The 13,967-nt window shown below is 47.8% G+C and overlaps 1 protein-coding gene, 1 non-coding gene and 1 pseudogene across 2 annotated transcripts; all 3 read right to left on the bottom strand.

The window, feature by feature from the left end:
- Positions 1-1,267: 1,267 nt before the first annotated feature.
- On the bottom strand, positions 1,268-4,419 carry LOC106701688 (zinc finger and SCAN domain-containing protein 5B-like). The gene is given in 7 exon segments (XM_070366710.1): positions 1,268-1,521; positions 1,524-1,913; positions 2,274-2,295; positions 2,298-2,426; positions 3,550-3,635; positions 3,638-3,755; positions 4,036-4,419. Coding segments are annotated over 7 exon segments (1,383 nt in total).
- Positions 4,420-7,963: 3,544 nt separating this feature from the next.
- On the bottom strand, positions 7,964-10,943 carry LOC102287491 (zinc finger and SCAN domain-containing protein 5B-like; annotated as a pseudogene).
- A 2,329-nt stretch (positions 10,944-13,272) lies between these two features.
- LOC102282423 (protein FAM32A) lies at positions 13,273-13,615 on the bottom strand. Its single transcript, XR_001351941.2, has one exon. It is a non-coding gene; the product is annotated as a protein FAM32A (transcript).
- Positions 13,616-13,967: the final 352 nt, after the last annotated feature.

The raw sequence follows: 13,967 nt of genomic DNA, 5'->3' as shown, positions 1-13,967 counted from the left end.
ATATCATCCTTGAGTTTGCCGCCCCCAACAAATTCCCAGGCTAATTAATAGAAGAAAACGCTGATTCTTTGAAAAGAAATACTTTATTATCTCCATTCTGCTCCAAATGAGCTCTCTTCCTTTCTGCTGGAGGAGAGCCAGGTGGGATGAAAGAGTGCTACCTTGAAGAATCTTTTCAAGCAGAGACACCCTAGAATCCCAGTGTTCAAAAGGGCATTAATACTACATTACCTAACAGTTCATAATTCCAAAGGAATACAGTTACTTTAAATGCTGGAGTGGGTGCTCAGTCGCTTCAGTCATGTCCGATTCTTTGCAACCCAACAGACCATAGCCTGCCAGGCTCCTCTGTCCATGGGATTCTCCAGGCAAGAATACTGGAGTGGGTTGCCATTCCCTTCTCCAGGGGATCTTCCTGATGAAGGGATGGAACCTGGGTCTTCTATGGTGCAGGTGGATTGTTTACCACTGAGTCACTGGGGAAGCCTTACAGAGGGATGATATCTCCACATAATAATGGCCATGTAACAAACCGCAGCTATCATCTACTCCATATAAAAAATCTTGGGGATAGGGTGGGATGATTTGGGAGAATGGCATTGAAACATGTATAATATCATATATGAAACGAGTCTCCAGTCCAGGTTCGATGCACGATAGTGGATGCTTTGGGCTGGTGCACTGGGATGACCCAGAGGGATGGGACAGGGAGGGAGGAGGGAGGAGGGTTCAGGATGGGGAACATGTGTATACCTGTGGCAGATTCATGTTGATACATGGCAAAAACAATACAAGATAGTAAAGTTAAAAAATAAAATAAAGAAAAAAAAAATCTTGAAGGCGAAATACACAGGACACTTATTTGACAGAAATGTCTTTGTTTATTTGAAATTTAAATTTCACTGGTGATCCTCTTTTTCATCTGGACACTCTGCTAGGAGCATCCTATTTTACGATGAAATGTTCCCTAATGGGGGGACAATCAGCAGTCACCTCAGTTTCACGAAGAAGAAAACTAATGAGACCTGCATTCACTGAAAGAAGAAAACACAGGCTACACTAAAGTAGAAAACAAAATCTGAAGGGAAAGATAAGTCATCACTCAAATATTCACCTAATTCATGTGAATGGAACCCCATCGGGTTCCAGTATGATCATAAGTTCTTCACATGTCACCCTTTCATTGTATCACATAAGTGACAAATAATCCAGAATTTCCTTCTAGGAGCAGACGCCACTTGGACCTGATGGTGGGGTCCTGGGTGACTCATTTGGAATGGATTTTCCGGTGGCGTTTGAAAGTCCCAAGCTGACGGAAGGCACTGTGACACTCGGGGCACACGTAGGGCTTGAGGCCAGAGTGGATGCGTCGGTGAACGTTGAGGTTCCCTCGGTGGCTGAAAGCTCTGTCACAGTGCTCACAGCGGAAAGGCTTCTCCTGGGTGTGGGTCCTCTTGTGAGCACGCAGTGTGGAGTCGTGGGTGAACTTCTTGAGGCAGAGATCACAGCTGTAGGGCTTTCGCCAGTGTGGATCCGCTCGTGAACCCGCAGATCTGAAGGCTGTATGAACCCTTTGGCACAGATGTCGCATTGAAAGGGCCTCTCTCCTGTGTGTGTCCTCTGGTGCAAGATAAGCTGAGATTGATAAGGAAAGCTCTTTTTGCACATCCTGCATTCAGAGGGTGCCCGTCCCGGGGTTTCTGCTCCCTCAGGAAGACTGGTGGGTCCCACGGTGCCAGATGAACCAATGGAATGGGACCCAAGCTGTCCTGAGAACTCTCCTTGGTCCAAACACGTGGCTGCTTCTTGACCCACGTCTTGGCAAGTCGGACTGCTGTCCCGCTTCCTTTTGACATGTCTGCGATTTTTTAGAGGACCTCGTCTGGATCCACTCGTGGTGGAAACGTCTCCCTCTGGAACACAGGAAGAAAGGGTTCAGGAGCCACATTTAAATACCAGTTTCTTCTTGAGGATTCTTCTGTCTCTCTATGCTCCCAGAATTCACTGAAAGAAATTCAGCACCACATTTAACAAGGAGCATTTTCTGTGCTGCTGGCCTCACTGGAACCCTGATGTTGGCTGAGAAGTTCCCATCAAGCAACCAAGCTAAGAGCTTGGACTGTGGGACACTGGAACATTGATGATGGAGAAGGTTGGCACTGGACAATGATCTCCACCCACCCATCAAGGATGGTGATGCTGGCTACCCAGCCTCATGCCACCACAGGAGGGAGTCACTAACTCTGCTGGATTCCACGGTTTTGAGTACTCACCAGGACCCTTCAGAAGTTGAGGTGCTCTTGAGATTGAAGGGTTTTTGTCTCTCCCCTGTCTTCCAGCAGGTCCTTCTCCAAGTTCTCCCTGGGCGTCAGACCCTCCAGCTCACCTGTTTCAGGAACAGTCTCTGGCGGGAGAGCTCTCTCATCCTGACAAGGGACAAACAAGCAGAGTCAAAGCCATTTACCTTAGTCCATGGAAAACTGTTTCCTATTTCCCCATCTGCCTCGTATCTTGACCTTATACTCCAAGTTTCTTCATGAAATTTTAGGGGCTATGCCCTGACTTCGTCTGGTCCACCCCATCACCCTGATTGATAATCATCTCCTGATACTCAAGGCTGTCCTGGATCTATACAGACTGTATCTTGCAATCAAATCAGGACATCCCAGTTGGCACTCTGACTTCTCTATGCACAGGTCTCTCCACGTCATACGACTCCTGCCTGCCCCCGACTCTGGAAGGAAGAACTCTAGGCCCAGCTCTCTGGACTCCATCACTGTTGGAGACTTGCCTGGACGCATCTTTGCGATGGTGGTTACCCGGTACATAGGAAGATGACGTCCAGTATTCCTGGTCTCTGCTCCATGCAAGTCAGTAGCATCCCCTGCCCATACCCAACCTTATTTGAACAAATCCACTGTCTTCCATTCATTCTTCAATGTCTGAAAGGGAAAGTGTTAGTCGCTCAGTCGTGTCTGACTCTCTGCAAACCCATGGACTATAGCTGCCAGGTTCTTTTGTTGATGGGATTCTCCAGGCAAGAACATTAGAGTGTGTAGCCATTCCCTTCTCCAGGGGATCTTCCTGACCCAGGGATCGAACCCAGGTCTCCTGCATTGTCAGCAGATTCTTCACCATCTGAGCCACCAGGGAAGCCCAATGTCTACTGGGGGGCATTTTGAGTCCACTTTGGAGTCACTCCTTCAGTTGCAAGGAATGATCATATTCTGAAATATGACGTTCCCTTGGGCAAAGTGGCCTTGGGTAAATCAGCTGTCAGTGCATTTACCTGCAGAAAATTGAACCTAGCATCATGTCAGGAAGACAGGATTCCCTTCTCCCCACTCCTAAGACTAGAAGCTTTCATAGCAGAGGGACAGAGATGGATTATCTTCATTCTCACAGTGATTAGAAAAAATGCCTAGGAACTGAATGTATCCACGGGAATTCCTGGAAGCAATGGATCCATTCCTGTCCTTTGCCAAATCTCCCCATTACTCCAGCAGCCACACCCACCTGACTCTCTTCTACCTGCTTCCACGCTCTCACCTGCTCCCTAGATAGGTTCATGGCTCCTGGCAGATTCTGCAGCTCTTGGCTTCCTTCCTGGCCATCCTCTGGAGGTATGACCCTTGAGGGGGTTGGGGCCCCCTGCACAGGTCTCTCTCATCGTCCATGTCACCGGCCTTGGCTTCAACCATCTCAATGTCTGGATCACGCACAAGATATTTCTGCCCTTGTATGCAGACTATGGTCTGTGAGGGGAGAAATCAATCAAGATCAGTCTCTATAAGACCTGGAATGTAGCTTTCAGGCATCCAATGGCATTGACAATAGAAGCTCCCGTTTGGTGTAAAAGATCTACATCCTTTGAGTTGAGACAGCCAAAAGTATCTCCCAAATTGCCCAACTGTGAACTTCTCTCACCTGTTTGGGAACCACTGATACAGAGCCAAACCCTCAGGTCCTATCTTGTGATCCCTGCAGCTTGCACGTGTCTCCTTGTCCCACACCCATCACTAAGGTCCTACTCACCCAGGTCTTGGGTTTCTGCTTATTTCTCAGCATGTCCTCCAGGTCTTTGCAACTCTGCACCCCACTTTCTTTGAGCAGGACCTGGCACTCCAGGGGCATGCAGATCATGAACTGCTCCAGCACCAGCCTGTCCATCATCTGCTCCTTGGTGTGAAGATCCGGCCTCAGCCACAGATGGCAGAGTTCACGGAGTCTCCTCAGATCCTTGATGGGGTCTGACTCCTCTGAGCTGCTAAATGTTCTGAACCGGACGTGCCAGGTTTCCTGGTCACAGTCTGAGTTTTCCATGAGTGTGTCTTGGGGTGGCACGGATGCCAGTGACTCTGCCCCAGGGCTGTCTGTGATGTTTCCACAACCCTGAAAAAATGTCTGGTCCTCAGCCATATTGATGGAGGAAATTTCCAGTAGGACTCTGAGCAAATGCTTCTAGAAGTGGGTGCCCAGTTGACACCTATGGAAATGGATTTCCTCTGCTTTTCCTCAGCATTAAAGTCACTGGTTAGAAGTCTAGGGAGACAAAAAAAAAAAAAAAAAAAAAAGAAACAAATGGGTTTCATTTTTTTCCACCCTTCTGTCTCCCCTACATCCCAATATTGGACACCATTGCTCAACTCATTCAATATTTCATAAAACTGTCTGGTCAGAAATGACCATAGGGCTTCCTTGGTGGTCCAGTGGCTAAGAATCTGCCTGCCAATGCAGGGGGCAATCAAACCTGGGTTTGATTCCTCATATGGGAAGACTCCGCCTGCCTCTAAGCCTGTGCATCAGAACTCTTGAGCCTGAGAGGGGCAACTACTGAACCTGAGCTGTAGACTCCCAGCTCTGCCATGGGAGAAGCCACCACAATGAGAAGCCCATACCCCTCAGCTAGACAGTAGTCCCCACTAGCTACGACTAGAGAAAGCCCTCACAGCAAAGAAGACCCAGCCCAGCCAAAATGAATGAATTAAAAAACTTAAAACTAATAATAATCATATATGTAGTTTTTAAATGGCCATAGGGTGCCGCTCAAAAACCCTTGAAGAAAACCAGCCACCTCACAGCAACATGTGTGGAAACATTCTTATCCCCTTGCAGAAGAGCTGGATTAAACAGTTGTTAACGTGGGGTTAGAGGAAGATCTCCTGTCACAAGGTCTCCCAGCTAATGTAGGATGAACAGAAAGCAAGACCTTTCTGAAACCCACCAGTGTGTCCTGATTTCTAGGCATCCTCCTTGGACGTGCCCACTCATCGCTTACCCCTTCCAGGTCTCTTGCCTTCAGCCTCCTCAGGTCAGGCACTGGCTCTCAAAGTGTGTCTGGAGCTGAAATGTCTGTATTTATAGAGAGTTGGGTGAAACTCCAGGGGTTTCTGGCCATAACCTCATCATCCCAGTGATTGGATAAAGGGCATGGAAGGAACCACTTTGGATAATCTGGGTAGATTCCATTTCCTGTGGAGACTCCAACAGGAAGAACCATTAAAGAGGCCACCATATTGGTTTGGCAGTAAACTTTCTCTAATGTATTTTATTTACTTTAGACTTTGTGGATGGCATTTCTTGGGGAAACAGATTGATTTTCCTGATCTAATGAATTTTTTCTCTGCTTGGAGACTGTGAGGCAGTCCAATAATTGTAATCCGACGGTTGTAATCAAATTGGGTTACCTAATCTTGTTTCTTTTCTCATGAAATAAGTCATGAAAGACTTTTGTCTAAAATCAGCTGATGAGATCTACTGTAAGAAACCATTTCAGAGAGGCATCACAGAAACCAGAGGTTGTACACCAGTAGGGAAAAAGAGGAGAAGGCAATGGCACCCCACTCCAGTGCTCTTGCCAGGAAAATCCCATGGATGGAGGAGCCTGGTGGGCTACAGTCCATGGGGTCACTAAGAGTCGGACACGACTGAGCGACTTCACTTTCACATTTCCCTTTCATGCATTGGAGAAGGAAATGGCAACCCACTCCAGTGTTCTTGCCTGGAGAATCCCAGGGACAGGGGAGCCTGGTGGGCTGCCATCTATGGGGTCCCACAATGTCTGACACGACTGGAATGACTTAGCAGCAGTTAGCAGCAGCAGGGGAAAAGAATGACACTTATCAATTTAACAAGCCTTCTTTTTCTAAATACCTAAGGAAGCAGTATCCAAACTAGTACAAAGGGAACATATCTCAATGTAATAATGGCCACATAGACAAAACCATGGCTATCACCTACCTGTAGCAAAGTCTTAGAAGAGAAAACACACAGGTCTTTCATAGAAATGTGTTTGTTTATTTGAAATTTAAATTACACTGGTGATCCTGTATTTAAACTAGCCATCCTGCTGCTGCTGCTGCTGCTAAGTGGCTTCAGTCATGTCCGACTCTGTGTAGCCCCATAGATGGCAGCCCACCAGGTTCCCCCATCCCTGGGACTCTCCAGGGAAAAACACTGGAGTGGGTTGTCATTTTCTTCTCCAATGCATGAAAGTAAAAAGTGAAAGTGAAGTCGCTCAGTCGTGTCTGACTCTTGGTGACGCCATGGACTGTAGCCCACCAGGCCCCTCCATCCATGGGATTTTCCAGGCAAGAGTACTGGAGTGGAGTGCCATTGCCTTCTCTGGCCGTCCTGCTAGGAGTATCCTATTTTACAAGGAAATCACACCTGACAAGAAGGCAATCAGCAGTAGCCTCACTCTGATGATGAGGTACTGATAAGCCGTGAGACACAGCTTCATTGGAAGAACAAGAACAACACAAAGCGAAAAAATGTAAGAAAACCAGAGTCTAGGCAAAACACTCTCTGAAATACATCAAGGCAGGATTCTATGACCCACCTCCAATTGAAAACAAATGGGACCTAAATGAAAAAAAGGAAACTATAGTCTAAAGCAGAATCGGAGAAAATAATAAAATGAAAAAATGACAAACAACTAATCTCAAAAATAAACTCCAGAAAAATAAATGACCCAATCAAAAAATGGGCCAAAGAACAGACATTTCTCTAAAGAAAACATACAGATGGCTAACAAACACATGAAAAGATGCTCAACATCACTCATTATCAGAGAAATGCAAATCAAGACCACTATGAGGTACCATTTCACACCAGTCAGAATGGATGTGATCCAAAAGTCTCCTAAATGTTGGAGAGGGTGTGGAAGACAGGGAACCCTCTTACACTGTTGGTGGGAATGCAAACTAGTACAGCCATTATGGAGAACAGTCTGGAGATTCCTTAAAACTCTGGAAATGGAACTGCCTTATGTCATCCACACTTTGTAACCAGAAGGGAAAGAGACACGTGACAAATCATTCTCATGGATTTTCCATCATTGGAAAACAGAAAAGATTACTGGACCTGAGGCAGGATGGTCCTGAGCCAGTCATCTGGAATGGATTTTCCAGCAAAAGTGACGCTGATGTATGGAACAGTCTTATGGACTTTGAAAAGATTTGGGAGAATGGCATTGAAACCATGTATGAAACCCAGTCCAGGCAATGCATGACTGGATGCTTGGGCCTGGGATGACCCAGAGGGATGGTATGGGGAGGGAGGAGGGAGGAGGGTTCAGGATGGGGAGCACATGTATAACTGTGATGGATTCATTTTGATATTTGGCCTAATAGTAAAGTTTAAAAATAAAATAAAATTAAAAAAAAAAAAAAAACCAGAGTCTAACATCGCAATTCTTCTCCAATTGAAAATTCACAAATGAAAAAGAAAACTATAGTCTATAGCAAAGTAGAAAACAAAATCCAAAGGGAAAAATAAGTCATCACTCAAGTATCCCAATTCACTAAAATATTCTAATTCACGTCAGTGGAACACTGGGTTCCACGATCCTCCTAAGCCCTTCCCCTGTCATCCACACTTTGTATCACACAGGTGACAAATCATTCTAAATTTTCTCATTAAAACAGAAAGACTTGGACCTGAGGGCAGGGTCCTAAGCCAGTCATCTGGAATGGATTTTCCGGTGGCATTTGAAAGTCCCCAGCTGATGGAAGGCTCTGTGACACTCGGGGCACACGTAGGGCCTGAGCCCAGAGTGGGTGCATCGGTGAACATTGAGGTTCCCTCGGTGGCCGAAAGCTCTGTCACAGTGCTCACAGCAGAAAGGCTTCTCCTGGGTGTGGGTGCTCTTGTGAGCGCAGCGTGGAGTTGTGGGCGAACTTCTTGATGCACATGTCACAGCTGTAGGGCTTCTCGCCAGTGTGGATCCGCTGGTGAACCCCAGGTCTGAAGGCTGTATGAACCCTCTGGCACAGATGTCGCATTGAAAGGGCCTCTCTCCTGTGTGTGTCCTCTGGTGCAAGGTAAGCTGAGATTGATAAGGAAAGCTCTTTTTGCACACCTTGCATTCAGAGGGTGCCCGTCCCGGGGTTCCTGCTCCCTCAGGAAGACTGGTGGGTCCCCCGGTGCCAGATGAACCAACGGAATGGGACCCAAGCTGTCCTGAGAACTCTCCTTGATCCAAACACGTGGCTGCCTCTTGAAGCACCTCTTGGCAAGAGGGACTGCTGTCCCGCTTCCTTTTGACATGTCTGTGATTCTTCAGAGGACCTCGTCTGGATCCACTCGGAGTGGAAACATCTCCCTCTGGAACACAAGAGGAAAGGGTTCAGGAGCCACATTTGAAGTATCACTTCCTTCCTGGGGACTCTCCCCTCTCTCTGCCCTCCCAGAATCTGCTGAAAGAAGAGATTCAGCACCATATTTATCAAGGAGCATTTTCCATGGTGCCAGCCTCATTGGAACCATCCCTAATTTGGCTACAGACTTCCCAGCAACCAAACTACCTAAGAGTCTAGCTGATGAAACACTCTGAAACGTTGACAATGGAGAAGGTTGGCATTGGAGAACCAACTCCTACCCCACAACACCAAGGGATGGAAATGCTGGGTACCCCTTCCTGGACATCAGTGGAGGCAGTCATTACCTCCTGTGGTCTCCAAGTTTTTAATACTCACCATGATCCTGCAGAAGTTCAGGCTCTTGAGACAAAAGGGTTCTTGTCACTCCTGTGTCTTCCAGCAGGTCCTTCTCCAAGTTCTCCTTGGAGGGCGTCTGACCCTCCAGTTCACCTGTTTCAGGAATGGTCTCTGGCAGGAGAGCTTTCTGGCCCTGACAAGGGGCAACCAAGCAGAGTCAATCCCACTGCCTTAGCCCACGGCAAGCTCTGTCTCCTCTTTCCCCACCCGCCTCGTACCCTGATCTCACACTCCAGCTTTCTGGATATCAGTTTGGGGGATATGCCCTGACTGCTTCCCATCACCCTGATTGGCAAACCTCTTCTGATTCCCATGTCTGTCCTTGATCTATACCAACCACCTCTGGCAAAAGTCCAGACTTCACAGCTGGCACTGCCAATTATCTTTGCACATATCTCTCCACCTCATCTCACATTCTCCAGGCCCTGAATCTGAAAGCAGAGGATTCTGGCTCTAGGGCTCCTGACTTCACCACTTGTTGATACCTTGCCTGGATTTCTCTTCATCATGGAAGGTGGCCTGGGGCATAATAAGATGATAAGCAGTATAGCTGTTATACTGTATAGCTCTATTTTATACTATATAGCTCTATTCATGAGAAATCAGTAGCATCTCCTCCCCCGATTCACATTTCAAAAAAATCCACTGTCTCCAGACATACTCCAAAATCTGAGGGGGAAAATGACTCCAACGGGGAACTTGTTATTCAATTCAAGGTGTTTACAATATCCCCCAATATTAGTGCCTCTGACGAAATCCATCATGTGTGAAACAGCTGTGAGTGCATTTACCCCTGATGAACCGACCCAGCACCATCCCGTGGAAACAGGACTCCTCTGCCCTCATGCTTAGGGCCACAAGCTTTCATGGTGAAGGACTATGAAAGATGGACTGTCTTCATTCTCACACTGGCTGGAAAACAGCCGGGAACAGAATGCATCCATGGGAATTCCTGGAGGCAGTGGGTCCATTCCTGTCCTTTGCCAAGTTCTCCCAAATACTTCTGCAGCCACGCCCACCCGACCCTCTTCTACCTGCTCCCAGACTGGAGGTCAGGACATCACACTCACCTGCCCCCTCAACAGGTCCTTGGCTCCTGGCAGATGCTGCCCGTCTTGGCTTTCCTGCTGGCCCTCGTCTGGAGGGACCACACTGACTGTAGACTGGGGCTCCCTGGCTTGGTCTCTCTCACTGTGCCCCTCACTGACCTCAGATCCTAACATCTCAACACCTGAGACTGGCATCAAAAAATCCTCGCCTTGGACACGGACTACAGCCTGTGAGGAAAAATTCAAATAGGATTAGTCTCCCTTCACAAGATCCAAAAAGGTATTCATTGCATATACTACCTTAGAAGCCCACCTCCTGGGAATGACATTTGAAAGACCAACACCCTCAAAGTGAGGATCTACAGAAACATCTCCAGTGATGCCACAGGCCAAGTGCTCGCCCTTCTGGGAATCACTGATTCAGAGCCAAGCCCTCTGATCCTTCTCCTTCATCTCCCAGCTCCCAGCCCCTCATGCCACCGTTCCCTGTCTCAGAGGGTCACTAGGGTCCTACTCACCCATTTCTTCAGTTTCTGCTTCTTTCTCAGCACCTCTTCCAGATCCTTACAAGTCTCGGCACCACTACTTTTGACTAAGACCTGGATGTCCGGTGGCATGCACATCACGAACTGCTCCAGCACCAGCCTGTCCACCATGTCCTCCTTGGTGTGAAGATCCGGCCTCAGCCACAGACTGCAGAGTTCACGGAGCCTCCTCAGAGCCTTGATCGGGTCGGATTCATCCGAGCTGCTAAACGTTCTGAAGCGGACGCGCAACTCTTCAAGGTCGGAGTCGGGGTTTTCCCTTCGGGTGTCTTGGCGTGGCGCAGACGCTGGCGACCCTGCTCCAGGACTGTCCACGACGGGCCACGACCCCTTGTCTGGTTCTCAGCCATACCGACTGTAGAGCTTTTCAGTAGGACTCTGGGCAAATGGTCTAGAAGTGGGTGCCCAACTGACCCCGATGGAAAGGAATTTCCTCTTGCTTTTCCTCAGTAATAGATTCAGTATTCAGAAATATGGGGCAAAAAAGAAAAACGAATGCAGCCAATTAGTTTTATTTTCATCCACCCTACCATCCCTCATCCCAATACTGGGCATTATTCCCCCTCAGAATTTCACACCAGGGACAAGAATCCATTCTCTTATTCCTCCGACATCCATCTTATAGTACAAGAAACTGTGTGGTCAAAACTGTCCACAGGGCAGTGCTTTAAAGCCCTTGTTGAGAAAATGAACCACACCACACGACACCATGGAGTGTGGAAACAATCTCATCTCACACAAGATTCCACAAATGAATCACAGTTCCCGTGTGGCCGGAGGGAGATCGGTGGATTTCACACGGTCTCTGAGCGAATGCAAGGTGAACAGAAAGCCAGGACTTACTGAAACCCACTTCCACGTGCCCTGACTTTCGAGCGTTCTCTTTAGACATTGCCCATCAATTACCTCTTTGAAGCCTTCTCGCCTCGGTCCTCCTCAGTTGGGGACTTGCTCTCAAACTCGGCCGGCGGAGAAGCGTCTCTCTATGGAGCTGGAAGAAATGCCGGACTTCCCGGCCTGTTACCCAATCGGCGCATGGATTCGTTGAGGGCGGGGCAAACCATTCTAGAAAATCCCACTTTACTTAATCACAGGGATTCGATTGCCCATGGAAACTCGCTCAAGACAAACCACGATTTACTAAAGAGGCCTCCATAGTGATTTAGCAACAGATTCTGTGTATTTGTTTTGTTCTGTTTTTGGCCAAGCAGGGAGGCAGGTGCGGTCTCAGTTCCCAGACCGCGGAAGGAAACCACGCCACCTGCAGCGGGAGCGCTAAGTCTCACCCGCTGGACCGCTAGGGAAATCCCTCGGTTTCCTTTTGGATTTGATTGATTTTGGACTTTGGGGACTGCATTTTGGGGTGAACGGACTGGTTTTAATGATCTCTTGAATTTTTGGTCTCACTGCCTGGAGGGTTTGACGGAGTCAGAGACATGATGGTGGGAGCCAGATCGGTTTGACTCCTCTCTTCTTTTCTGTTCTTGTGAGATAAGTCTTAAAAGGCTTTTCTAAAATCAGCTGATGAGCTAAGGTGTGAGAAGACCCGATTTCTAAGTAGCCTTTTTGAAGACTAGAAGTTGTACACCAATAGGAAAAAAGAATGACACCTATCACTTTCGGAAGCCTTCCTTTTTCAAAACACCTTGGGAAGAAATCCCTGAACAAGTATGGAGTGAGTGAATCTATCTCAGCATAAAAACAGCCATGTAGGCAAAACCACGGCCATCACCTATTCCCTGTAGAAAAGTCTTAGAAAATACACAGACACATTTGACAAAAATGTGTTTATTTGAAATTTAAATTCCACTGGAGAGCCTGGCCTCTGTGCCAGGAACATGCAGGTTTACAGAGAAGTCCCACCTAACAGGAAGGCAGTCAACAGTAGGCTCAGTTTCATGATGAAGTACTGATAACTAATGAGACATGCTTTCAGTAAAAGAATAACAAAAGAAAGAAAAACTTTTTGAAACAGGCTACACTAAAGTAGAAAACAAAATCCAAAGGGAATGATAAGCCATCACTCAAATATCCTCCTCATTCATGTAAATGGAACCCCTGGACCCAATATCCTCTGAAGCTCTTCCCATGTCATCCACCCTTTGTGTTACAGAAGTGACAAATCATTGTGAATTTCCTTCTTGGACCTTGGACCTGAGGGCAGGGTCCTGGGCCAGTGGTTCGGAATGGGTTTCCTGGTGGGATTTGAGAGACCCCAGGGAGCAGAAGGCAGGTGACACTCAGGGCACATGTAGGCTCGAGCCCAGAGTGTGACCACTGAGGTTCCCACTGTGGTTGAAAGCTTTTTCACAGTGCTCACAGCAGAAAGGCTTCTCTTGGGTGTGGGTCCTCTGGTGAGCATGCAGCGTGGAGTCGTGAGGAACCTTTTGGGGGCAGAGATCACAGCCGTAGGGCTTCTCCCCAGTGGGTCTCCTGGTGAACACACAGGTCCAGAGGCTGCATGAACCATTGGACATGGATGTTGCTTTTTTCTTTTTGTAATTTAAAGGGCCGTCTCTCTTTAATGCGGTTCCAGAATAAGGGCCCATTACTTTGATAACCACGGGCTCAGCAGAAGGCTCAAAAGGATGTGTGTAAAAGAATGTTTCCAAAGGCTCCAGAGATGACCCCAACTCTGCTTCCTGCTTCCCCTGGACAATACTCCATCTCCTGGGTGGGGCGGCTACTTGGTCCAGCTGACTTTAGGAATGTCATAGTGCTCCGTGAGCGTGTCCAGGTGTCTGTTGAAGTCCTCCACTCTCTGCTTGTGGGTTTTGGATGCTTTCTTCAGGATCCTCTCCATTTGTCGCTTCTCCTGCACCTTCTCAAAGGCCACCTGGGCTGGGGTCAGCTTGTCGAGGTGGCGCCTCAGCTCCTCCTCCTGGTTCTTCTGGATTTTCCCCATCGTTTCCAGGAGTTTTGCCTTGTCTCTGTCCTTTTTCTTCTTCCGCTTGGTCACACCAAGCTCTGTGACTCCTTTCAGCTTCAGGGGTCCCTTTTGGACCTGCTCGTAGGCGTCCATGCTGCCCATCTTTGGATTCGGATTTCTAAATGGACAAAAGTCAGGGGGGTCAGTTTTCTGAAATGGAAATTGGGACAATATCGTTCTCCTGTGTAGATCCGAGAGGTTCTCTCTGTGTGGGTTAACACAAATGAACACAGACGAACATCTCTGCTTAGCCCAGGGGGCCAGGGTTCAGAAAGCCTTGAGGAATAAATGCAGCACACCACACCACAGCATGGAGGGTGGCAACACCTATAAATCAGGGTGATTTATAAACCTATAAATCGATGGAGGCAGGAGGGGGGAACCTGAAAGACCTCTTATTTAAAATGTCTTTTCTGCAAGAGAAGGATCTGTGTTCCATTATATT

This window comes from Bos mutus, unplaced genomic scaffold, assembly GCF_027580195.1.
Source record: "Bos mutus isolate GX-2022 unplaced genomic scaffold, NWIPB_WYAK_1.1 CTG1376, whole genome shotgun sequence".
NCBI classification, from domain to species: domain Eukaryota; kingdom Metazoa; phylum Chordata; class Mammalia; order Artiodactyla; family Bovidae; genus Bos; species Bos mutus.
This window is presented reverse-complemented; position numbering and strand designations above follow the sequence as displayed.